The 12,307-nt window shown below is 44.2% G+C and overlaps 1 protein-coding gene across 2 annotated transcripts; it reads right to left on the reverse strand.

Moving 5' to 3' along the window:
- Positions 1-2,208: 2,208 nt before the first annotated feature.
- Positions 2,209-9,528, reverse strand: LOC140126288 (ganglioside GM2 activator-like). 2 transcript variants are annotated; one of them, XM_072145553.1, is made up of 4 exons: positions 9,390-9,528; positions 4,645-4,800; positions 3,371-3,553; positions 2,209-2,701 (listed from the first exon to the last, which is right to left on the reverse strand). In XM_072145553.1, exons 1-4 carry the CDS (start codon positions 9,453-9,455, stop codon positions 2,531-2,533), a joined length of 576 nt encoding a protein of 191 aa, XP_072001654.1. In that variant the 5' UTR covers positions 9,456-9,528; the 3' UTR covers positions 2,209-2,530. The 2 variants fall into 2 exon arrangements, with proteins under 2 accessions (XP_072001654.1, XP_072001653.1); XM_072145552.1 differs by lacking the exon at positions 9,390-9,528 and adding an exon at positions 5,899-6,222.
- Positions 9,529-12,307: the final 2,779 nt, after the last annotated feature.

A 12,307-nucleotide genomic window follows, 5' to 3' on the forward strand; every position in this document is an offset into this window, starting at 1 on the left:
TCCTATCCTGTATAGATGGGCACATCACAGTACTGCTACTCCTCTCCTGTATATATGGGCATAGCAAAGTACTACTACTCCTATCCTGTATAGATGGGCACATCACAGTACTACTAAACCTATACTTTACATATATATTCCTTTAATGACCCCTTATTGTAAACAGTCCTGTAATGGCTTCTCTTATAATGTAAAGTACTGCAATGCCACCCCCATCTCCTTAATATTTAGTCCTGTAGTGACCCTTTACTATTCTATATACAATCCTACTGTACAATGGGCCCCCTTATTATAGATATTCAGTCTAGTAGTGACCCCCTTCTAATTTTTAGTCCTCACATACACTGCTCCACCGGAGTGTGAATAGTTAAAATAAAATAATAAACCTCACTCACCTGTAGCAGTGCTCCCGCGTCCTCCGCTTTTCTTCTCTCCTCTGGACTGGGACTGACAGGATCTAGACGCCGTGCGGCAGCGCGAGTGCATCACCCCGCTGCCGCGCACCAGGGGTCAGGGTGCAACGTGCGCTGGGAAAAGTTCCCGGCTGCATGCACAGCCTGTGCTCAGCGGTCAAAGTAAATGGCATCACCATTGACCGCTGAGTTGCATCAGTGATGGTACTCGAGCGGCCGCATATGGGGTGATATAAATTTGGTATCACAGCGATCGCACCGAACCAAAGAATAAAGCTGAGGTGTTATTTTGAGTGCACAGTCAAAGTCGAAAAAACTGAGCCCACAAGGGGCTGAATTTTTTTTCAGCTTCGCAGTACATGGCATGTTAAAATAAATAACATTACGGGAAAGTAAAATTTGTTACGCACAAAATAAGCCCTCACACAGGTCTGTACACGTAAAAATGAAAAAGTTATGGATTTTTGAAGTTGGAGAGCGAGAAATGAGCGGAAAAACCCTGCGTCCTTAAGGGGTTAGAGTGTAAATGGTTTTCCTCCAGTTTTTTGGCACATTTTTTTCCCCCTTGCGTTACCTTGTTCGCTGTATTTATGATGCATTTATGCCATAATATTGCTGCTTTTCCAGCACTCAAGTCTTTTTCCTTTAATTGCTTAATGCGGGTGCAGCTTTGGAATCCCGGCTTTTCGTGCAGTTCTAGATTCCCAAATTTTTTGCCGCAATTTTGGGAGAATAATTAGACCAACAAAACACTGGTCTGTTTCATCTTCATGAATGTGTAGTCAGTTCAGACACTTTGCGGTGTGCGCCAATTCATTCGGCACATGTGCGTCTAACGCATGCGTTTCAAAATGCATTGCAACATCTGAGGAGTTGGTAACACTTACAGTTACAAAACGCAAATGGTAACGCATGGGTACCATTGATTTGCCGTATCCAGGGATCAGACTGAGACAACGTTGTGCAAATCAACTTACAGTTCTTTATTGAACAGAAGGCAATGTCAGAAACGGGTAACAGCAGATTCTTGGATGCTGGAGTGGTCATGGAGAGTTGGTCCACAGGAAAGGTGCACGGAGCCTGATAGTAGGTGCAAGCTGGGCTGGCTCAGATGGAACTGAGTCCAAGTGGTGGAAGCCGCAGTTCTGGGGTTAAGTCTCTGGACTTGCTCTGGTGCCAGGCAGTAGGGCCTGAGGCACTGGAAGGTCCTGGGATTAATGGCCGTGGCAGCACTGAAGGTGTGCTACTCACTCTCTTTGGGATAAGACCTTGAGGTAAGACCATGTGCTTCCCCTGCACAGGGGTTTTTATACTTCCCCTGGTCAGGTAGTAGCTCCTCTCCAATCACCTTCCAGCTTACATAACAGGCACATATTTGGATAATTAAATACACCAGTTAACTGTTGCCTTGCCAGGCAGTATCTGCAGCTGCAATTACACCACATCCCAGATTCTAGAAACTTCCTAGAGAGGTGATCATTCTTCCTAACAGCTCCTGAACTGGAGAGGGCGTTGTTCGCAACTACCAGCCTGCCTATGCATTGGCAGGGGTGTTGCAGTAGCATTCTGATCGCATAGGCGTTTCCAGGAAAATGCATGAGATTGTTAACCAGACCCTGGTTTTTGTATATAAACAATACCATACAACGTGGTCTGGTTATTGATCGCATGCTTCCCTGGAAATGCATATGTGATCGGGCTAAGCCCCCCCAACTCCCGCATTTAACACAACGCTAGTGAACTGCGGTCTTATACAATCTCCTAATCCTTATATACATAAAACACACAGACGTAGTTAAGTAGAAAGAGTTTTATTGGATGAGCTCGATCATGCACTTTTAGATGTAGCAGAGCTGAGTTTGTCACATTCATCTCTGTAGCAGCATTATTGATGACATGTTCCTTGACAGACTCAGATTTGCTACATCTTCATCTAGACACACTTGTGGGACCCGTGGATAGGCCAGAAACTACTTTCCTGGGAAAACCCTTTAAAATATATTAATTTATCCAGTATAAAGCGGGCGGCTGCTGGTGGCATCATTGGGATATATGGAAGTAAATGTAGATAATCTGTAGAATTCTCCTTTGTTGCACAGAGCTGCAGGTTCTTCCTCTTACCACCACCAGGAGGAGCTAGTTGCCAGGGTAAAAGTAAATTTGGCGCAACCGATCTCCTTATTGTCGGCGGTCAGAATTCCAGTTGCTCTGTAATCTCCGTCAGCCAACCAGGATGGAAGAGAGATGTTCGGGATCTTTACACTGCTGCTAGGGAGGGCATAAGTTCCCTGAAAAAGTAGAATAGTAGAATTATTATGTCATATTGCTACACACTTCTTAGTCTTAACGGATATTTACCATTTGCTTTTATGCATTATGAACCAAACATACCTTGAGAATGCTGTAGCTACACTGATGCAGAAACATATCTTGTTTAATCCCTGATCCGAGTGGTTTTGATGAAAAAAACTATACAATTATGTTAATGAGGCTCTGGCACTCCTGTGGCTGCCCTGACGCTCTCCTCTTATCCTAATTATACACTGCTCCAGCCTTGTCCTGATCAGCATAAGCCGATAATAAGTAATCACTGTGTTGTCCCTGACAGGCAGAAGTAATCAATCACTGCACTGTCCCCCAGCTGCTGTTTATGATTAATCCAGCTCAGGTTGATTAGTCCTGTCTGGACAGTTCAGGAAGCTCATGTATATGTGGAAGTAATGTGTTAATTTACGGCAGCCAGAGCACCCAGCTTTCCCAAGGTCCTGAGTTTTATAATTGTTTTTGAGCAAAACCACTCAGTTCATTGATTAAACAAGATATGTTTCTGCATCAGTGTAGCTACAGCCTTCTCAAGGTACGTTTGCTGCACAATGCATAGACACAAATGGTAGATTTCCTTTAAAGTTTTTGGACATTCTATCACAATGGCAGCAGAAGTTACAGAAGATACTTACAGCTTTGAAGGGACAGTGGCAGGGGAGGCCATTGGTCGCCAGGGGTGCGGGACATTGCTGTCCTGGTTTGAAAAAGGTGTCCAACAAATGACAGACATCGCTATAGGTGCAGGTGCCAATATTATCAACACAGGGAACGGAAATCCACTCGCCCAACAGTTCCTTCTCTGCTGTGATTTTGATCTTGGATACAGAATGAAATATAAAAACATGACTCCATCTTCCGAACTGCATCATCTACGACATTGGTCGTACGTGGTGTCATATGGATCAATGATATGTGACATCATCTATTGTCAGTAGTGATGTAATGATGGGTCAGTGTTATCTATATAGAGGTCATTGTACAGGGAGGGGGAGGAGATGAGCTGTGACATCATCTATTGTCAGTAGTGATGTAATGATGGGTCAGTGTTATCTATATAGAGGTCATTGTACAGGGAGGGGGAGGAGATAAGCTGTGACATCATCTATTGTCAGTAGTGATGTAATGATGGGTCGGTGTTATCTATATAGAGGTCATTGTACAGGGAGGGGGAGGAGATAAGCTGTGACATCATCTATTGTCAGTAGTGATGTAATGATGGGTCAGTGTTCTCTACATAGAGGTCATTGTACAGGGAGGGGGAGGAGATAAGCTGTGACATCATCTATTGTCAGTAGTGATGCAATGATGGGTCAGTGTTATCTATATAGAGACCATTGTACAGGGAGGGGGAGGAGATAAGCTGTGACATCATCTATTGTCAGTAGTGATGTAATGATGGGTCAGTGTTATCTATATAGAGACCATTGTACAGGGAGGGGGAGGAGATAAGCTGTGACATCATCTATTGTCAGTAGTGATGTAATGATGGGTCAGTGTTATCTATATAGAGACCATTGTACAGGGAGGAGGAGGAGATAAGCTGTGACATCATCTATTGTCAGTAGTGATGTAATGATGGGTCAGTGTTATCTATATAGAGACCATTGTACAGGGAGGGGGAGGAGATAAGCTGTGACATCATCTATTGTCAGTAGTGATATAATGATGGGTCAGTGTTATCTATATAGAGGTCATTGTACAGGGAGGAGGAGGAGATAAGCTGTGACATCATCTATTGTCAGTAGTGATGTAATGATGGGTCAGTGTTATGTATATAGAGGTCATTGTACAGGGAGGGGGAGGAGATAAGCTGTGACATCATCTATTGTCAGTAGTGATGTAATGATGGGTCAGTGTTATCTATATAGAGGTCATTTTAGATTTAGAAATATACCAGTGACCTCACCTGGACAGGAGCGCTTAAGGGCACTTCAGTGTTCAGGACGAGAGATACAGTCACATCTCCAGGGATTGTTACTGTGTCGGGGCTAATTGAAAGACTTTTGATTGTTCCAGGGAGTTTTCCTGAATCACAGTTTTCCCATGTTATACTCTTCACTTCCTGTGGGAAACAAAAAAATGTATCATTTACATGAAAAATAATTTATACAATTTTTGTAACCCTGGGTACATTATAGTTGGATCTTTTCCTCACATAATGGTTTTTTTACCCATAATTCACACCAAGCAATTGATGTCCTCAGTGTATCGCTCCTTGCTCCGTCATTGTGCATGGAGCTGAGCCCAAGTTAGAACATTGCCTGGGGCCCGGAGAGCTCCTTTATTTGCAATTATGATACTAAATCCCAATGGACAGTGACATATAACACTATACAGGGCAATTACAAGACTATCATATACAATAAATCTGAAATATACATGAATAAATTAGACAATATTGACTTCCTGGTGTATTGGACTACACTGCATAAGGGCCCATTTACACCATAAAATTATGGTAAGAAGCTAGACTTGTTCTGGGGGCGTTACTAGGTCCACTCTGTGCTGCAGATTCACAGGTTGTTACAATGTCTCCCCCCCTGGTCCATGAGCACTTCCCCCTCCCTCTGTCTTATGTAATCTCACTGCAGCAGAGAATGTTTAAGCACACAGTGGGAGCGAGTGCCCCTGCACATTGTAACAGCATGTGAAGCTACAGAAAGGAGAGGCTCTGTTAACTCCCCCCAGAGCCCTTGTGACTCCTGATTACCACAATCACAGTGCCGGATCTATATGTAAGTGTCCCTGATTTATAATAATAATCTTTTTTTTATAGCGCCATAATATTCTGTAGCACTTTGCAAATCATGATGGATTTTGCTGATAGATTCCCTGTGATTTATGATTTCCTGATGTTCCTGATCCTATTTCCTTACACATCCAATTTTTAGTAGGATCTTTAATTGTATCTGACACCCTCAATGTCATGTTTATGACAGGTTACGAAGCAGTGCAGGTAAACCTACTGCACAATACCGAAAGTAAAGGGTTAAAGGCAATGCAAATCCGACTCTGTATTGTCCGTGCTAAGGAAATAAATGGAATAAAACAGTGAAAATGAATGGGACATGCAATGATGAAATGGTAAATCATCCAGTGGGATGTAAGTGATGCACAATATTGTTCCCCCCTCCATCTGTTGTGTTATGTCAGGTCTTACCGTAGCCGACCTCCACCATGGAATTATTACCATACCCTCGGATAAAGCTGCCAAGGCAACCAGAAGACATACAAGCCGCGCCATTGCCGCTATATACTGACAACTACCCCAGACAGGAGACAAATGCATCTCCACAGTCTAATCCTACATCTGCATCTCCATATAAACCCCTGCTGCAAATATATGAGTGCAGCAAATACTACGGCAGCCTATCCACAGATAGCGGCCATACAAGGCGGAAAATACATCAATTATAGGAGGAAAATATCACATTGGAGGAATCAGTGGTTCCGCATCTTCCTCCTTCCCAAAGAAATGTCACCTTCCCAGGGTCCTACATTGCTGCCCTCTAGTGGTGAACAGTGTAACTGTTAGTATTAATTTGTGAATTCTGGAGAACATTTTCTTTGGAAATGTATTAATAAATTGGTAAATAAGTGTCAACTGTCCCTAGAAACTTGCAAGTTGTCAGGAACAAGCCACTATAACAGAAGGAACAAGCCACTATAAGGAAGAGACTGAGCAGGATTAGTATCCAAAAAGTGGAACACCCAGTTGAATCATCAACCTGGAATAAGCTGTATCTTTTCATCAGATTGATTATTGGGGGTCCAGAAAGGTGCCAGAAGTTAGACCAGAGGTCAGGCACCTTTTTGGCTGTGAGAGGCATGAACGACACATATTTTAAAATGTTATTCCGTAAGAGCCGTACCATAGGCACATGCTCCCCAGTAGATAGGTAGTCCCAGTGTCACGGGTGCCCCTGTGATCTAGGTCTCGGATCGCAGGCACATCCGTGTTTCTCTCCCTGGCGGCACCCCTTTCCGAGCTCACTCAACCCACCACTTTCCGGCACTCGTCCCAGCTGGCCAGTGTGCGCGCCGGCACTCGCGGATTTAAAGAGCCAGTGCGCCACTGATTGACGCTGCCCACTTCCTGGGCTCCTATAAAAACCGGCGGCTACCAGATAGGTAGCCATAGCACATGTCTCCCAATATATAGGTAGCCACAGAACATGCCCCCAAGTAGATAGGTAGTCACAGCACACACCACCAGTATCTAGGTAGCCACAGCACATACTCCCATTAGATAGGTAGCCACAGCACATACTCCGAGTAGATAGGTAGCCACAGCACATACTCCCAGTACATAGGTAGCCACAGCACAAACTCCCAGTAGATAGGTAGCCACAGCACATACTCCCAGTAGATAGGTAGCCACAGCACATACTCCCAGTACATAGATAGCCACAGCACAAACTCCCAGTAGATAGGTAGCCACAGCACATGCCCCGAGTATATAGGTAGCCACAGCACAAACTCCCAGTAGATAGGTAGCCACAGCACATACTCCCAGTAGATAGGTAGCCACAGCACATACTCCCATTAGATAGGTAGCCACAGCACATACTCCCATTAGATAGGTAGCCACAGCACATACTCCCAGTAGATATGTAGCCACAGCACATACTCCCATTAGATAGGTAGCCACAGAACATACTGCCAGTAGATATGCAGCCACAGCACAAACTCCCAGTAGATAGGTAGCCACAGCACATACTCCCAGTAGATAGGTAGCCACAGCACATACTCCCAGTACATAGATAGCCACAGCACAAACTCCCAGTAGATAGGTAGCCACAGCACATGCCCCGAGTATATAGGTAGCCACAGCACAAACTCCCAGTAGATAGGTAGCCACAGCACATACTCCCAGTAGATAGGTAGCCACAGCACATACTCCCATTAGATAGGTAGCCACAGCACATACTCCCATTAGATAGGTAGCCACAGCACATACTCCCAGTAGATATGTAGCCACAGCACATACTCCCATTAGATAGGTAGCCACAGAACATACTGCCAGTAGATATGCAGCCACAGCACATACTTCCAGTAGATAGGTAGCCACAGCACATACTCCCAGTAGATAGGTAGCCACAGTACATACTCCCAGTAGATAGACAGCCACAGTACATACTCCCATTAGATAGGTAGCCACAGCACATGTCACCCAGTATATAGGTAGCCACAGCACATGTCACCCAGTATATAGGTAGCCACAGCACATACTCCTAGTATGTAGGTAGCCACAGCACATGCCCCCAGTAGATAGGTAGTCACAGCAAAAAAAAAAAAAAAAAAAAGAATATTCACTTACCAGCGCTCCCTGCAGCCAGCACCTCATAGCTCCCCCGCTCTTCTCTTTGAACCAGGCTTAGACGATGGCGGCGGCGACGGCGCCTGGGTCATACAAAGGACGTAGGCAGCGGTAACATCGCTGCCTGTGTCCAGTGACCAGTCTAAGACACACAGCAGCCATCACTATTTATTAAAGATCTGTCTGAGAGCCAGATGCAGCCAACAAAAGAGCCATATCTGGCTCCCGAGCCATAGGTTGCCTACCCCTGAGTTAGACCCTACTGGTCTGATATTGATTATCCCAGCAAAAGAGATGTCATTATGGGCTGTGTCCTGCAAAGCCGCTTTAAATTAAACAAATAAAATGTATAATGTAAAAGTTATTTCTGATCATCTTTTGCTGCTCTATAATATGCTGCCTGCAGATAAGACACTATGTACAATCTGCTCAGCTCCTCCTGCTTGTTATAACAAGCTGCCTGCAGGTCGGACACCATGTACAATCTGATCTGTTCCTCCTGCAGTATAACATGTTGCCTGCAGATAGGATATTAGGTAAATCTGATCAGATACTGCTCTATAACATGCTGCCTGCAGATAAACATATTTTAGAAGCTATCCTGTTTGGATTATAGAAGCAAAAGCCCTTTCTAATATTCAGGAATGTGTGTACAATACTGATCTTTTAAGTGACGAAAAAGAGAAAAAAGCAGATATACAGCTCACTATTAGTCCAAGTTCAGACTTGAAGCACAGGGGACAGATGTGGGATCAGGCACAGGGAGGGAAGGTAATCGTTGGGCCGTTCCAGGTAAGTATAATCATACAAAAAGGATAAAATCTTCAATTCTAATTCTATTAGATGTATAAGGATATATAAATAGGTGACGTGTTTGGAATGGAGCAATAGTTCTCCATTTACAACTCCATTCCAAACTCCATGTGAAATGCGTCAACTATTTCTATATCCTTGTGCGCACCATGTTTTTAACCTAAATGAATAAAAGTTAAAGATTTTATATCCAGGTCACTCAGGCTCGGACTGGCCCACAGGTGAACAGGTGGATCCACCGGTGGGCCCCTGCGTTAGGTGGACCCCCAGGCCCTACATTAGTGGTGCTGGACAAGGTACCCTCTCTGTAATTTATACATATATTTAGCATAGAGCATCTCAGCTATCCTATGTATACATACAATTATATTAAAAGATTATGTAACAAACTTATAGCTGTTGTGAGCCCCAGATAAGATTTTACTGGTGGGCCCAAGGTATCCCAGTCCGAAACTGAGGTCATTGATCCATTTACCACCCCCCAAAAAAATACAAGATCACATTATCTCAGCTCTTACCAAGGCTTCAGTAAGTTGTCCAACCGCTGCAAAAGCAACCAGAACACAGAGGGCTAGGTTCACCATGGCTGCTACACCGAGGGGGCTAATAGTCACAATCAGCAGTGAGAAGGTGACTGGTAATCCCGTCCTACATCTCCTTCTCCTTATATACAGGCAAATATATATTAGGCAAATAAAGCCGCAGCTTCTTATCTTAAAATAAATCCATTAAGAGCAAATTTAAAATCAACAAAGAGATCATAATCACATTGTAAACTGACGGCTCGACAGATAGATCAGTCATTCATCTACATATCCAAAAAAAAAAATAATGAGGATATTAAGTGGGGGTTAGGCTAAGAACAATGAAAATTGTGTGTTCTTCCTTTCTAGTCAGATAACTATTTTAAATTTTGACTTTAGGAGGGTTGGCATAAAAGTAAAAAAATTAGAAATTTAATGACTGGTGTGCAGGATATACAGAAGATTCCAGGATTTATTTTAGACCAGGAATCTCTGTTTCTGGTGTCCTCACACTTCTGTGTTCTTTGATCTCTGCATTAAAACTTCTCCTAAGCCCCTCCCTCCTGCTGTAAAATCTAACCAGAAGCCTGGTACTGCTCTTACTCAGAACTGAGGGGAGGGACTGTGCTGTGTACAGTAAAGAAATCACACAAGAGTGTCAGAAAGTCCAGTTACAATCTTGGAGTTTATATGCATTTTTCACAGTACTGCTGGTACACATACGAAGGTATGATAACACAGGTCTTCAGGGGCAATACCTAAGAGAGGCAGAAAGTCTGTATTGTATGTCAAAAACTGCTGGTAATGATTATATTAAAGAAAATCTACCATGAAAATCCATCATGATAAACTAGGGACCCTTACCTATAGCTAAAATTATGCTAATGAGCCTGAAGGGCTCTGGTGACATAAACAGAGTCCATCTATGCTGCACCTTCACAGGCTGTTTCACTGTCTAATCCTCCCCCTCTGCCTCTTGTAATCTCACAAAGTGGTAGGAGGGAAGTGGTCCTGCACAGTGAAAGGCCGCATGCACACAACTGTCAGGGGGACATATGTATGGCCTCTTGCTTGTGGCAGTACATACATCCCCCATAGAAGGCAATGGCTGCATGGAGCAATACGGTGCCACACATGTGCGGCATCGTACCGCTCCATACACAGGGAAAAGATAGGACATGTGACGGGCCGTGCGTAATGCATTGCAATGGAGAAGGGAGGGGTCACCCCTCCACCTCTCCGTCTCGGCGGACGCTTGCCCGCCTAGCCATTACTATGTGGGCATACGTTTGTGTGCATGAGGCCTAAGGGTCTGTGATGCTGCAGCAAGTAGGGGTACTGGTTACGCCCCCTAGAGTCCTTCTGCCTCCTTAGAATAATTTTAAAAGTTGATTAGTTGATTTTAAAAGGTAGGAGGCCATGGATAACAAATATAAACATATTGGGGGATATTTATCAGGACCTCTGCGCACCGCCAGTGGCGCAGAGGCCCTGAAATAATAGCAAATGCTAGCTTATTGCTAGCTTTTACGATTATTTTCCCCAATCCGCCACCTTCACGCCAGTGGGGCGTGAAGGGGGGGGAACGCGGCCGGACGGGAGTGGGCCGGCGCGGGGGTTACTGTCCCCGCGCCTGCGCACTCGCTGCTGCCGGCGACTTTTCATACGTGAAAAGTCGCCGTTTGCGTTTTTTTCTACGCCAGGCCCTGCCTGGCTTAGGATAAACGCTGCGCGACTGGCAGCCCGATACATCAAGAGGCAGAAGCCTCTTCATGTATCGGGCTGCGAATTTGCAGCGGCGGGGCTATCATATGATAAATATTCCCCATTATCACAGTGTCTAGATCTATTAGTGTCCCAGGTTTATCATGATAGATTTTGATGGTAGATTTGTATGATATTTGTGTAGTTCCCTTTTATTTTGGCCGCACTGTAACATCCGTGTTATCCGAAATTCTGGAATTACTGAATTTATTGCTCAGTACATTAGTCATTTTAACACATAAAACTTAAATGACCGAGCTTATAAACACTATAGAGGGAGATTTATCAGAAGTGTCTGAGGGCAGAACTGTTCTTGTATCCCGCGGAAACCAATCACAGCTCAGCTTTTATTTTATAAACAGATGTGGAAAAATGAAAGCTGAGCTTTGATTTGTTGCCATTGGCAACTAGAACAGTTATACTCTCAGACACTTCTGTTAAATCTCCCCCCTATATCCAAATGTACAATCTAGGCTATGGGCCTAGATTAGTGGATGTTAACATTTTATACAAAAATAATAGTATCCTATAACTTAATAAGATTACATTTTACAATAAAATATTATAGACTAGTTGAAGGTTTGCCTGGTCTAGAGAACTGCATTCTCACTGATAGACGTGGATCCCGGTGGTTCTTCATGCATGAGACAGTCACTAAAGGAATCAAATGGATAAAAAAAAAGCCTAAGTTCACACTTACGTTTGTCCTGTCATTCCTGTATATTGTACAAAAAAAGTACCACAAAAAAAGTAGCACAGCAGCCCACGTCACTTCCACTATAAATGATGGAAGTGACCCATAAGTGCATGGAAACCTATGGGGAAAGGAAGACCTGATGCAAATATGGTCTTAGATGGACATTCATGGGAAGTGTAAGTGTTACATTCTCAAGTTACAGTGCTGGTCAAGAGATATGTGAAGGTTAAATCCTTGGGTTGTGTACAGCTTATTCTTGGGACGGGATTTCTCTGCCACTGATTTTGGTGTCACAGGCACACTTGTGTCCCTGTGTGTGCCCCCGCTACAGCCGCAGCCCCGAACTCACCTGTCCCGGCTCCTGCTCCCCAGCAGATTGCCGTACACGCGCGTCCCTGCCTCCTAGTGCATTCGCGCGCCGGTTGTCAAAGGGCCAGCGCACCGCTGATTG

The sequence above is a fragment of the Engystomops pustulosus genome, chromosome 4 (genome assembly GCF_040894005.1).
Source record: "Engystomops pustulosus chromosome 4, aEngPut4.maternal, whole genome shotgun sequence".
Lineage (NCBI taxonomy): Eukaryota > Metazoa > Chordata > Amphibia > Anura > Leptodactylidae > Engystomops > Engystomops pustulosus.

Excerpts from the sequence above, each read along its gene's own strand:
- LOC140126288 (XM_072145552.1), bottom strand. The coding sequence starts at position 6,027 with ATGCATTTGTCTCCTGTCTGGGGTAGTTGTCAGTATATAGCGGCAATG. Across the intron at positions 4,801-5,898 it reads CATGGTGGAGGTCGGCTACG|GAAGTGAAGAGTATAACATG; the intron begins GTAAGACCTGAC and ends TGTTTCCCACAG. Across the intron at positions 2,702-3,370 it reads GCCACTGTCCCTTCAAAGCT|GGAACTTATGCCCTCCCTAG; the intron begins GTAAGTATCTTC and ends CTACTTTTTCAG.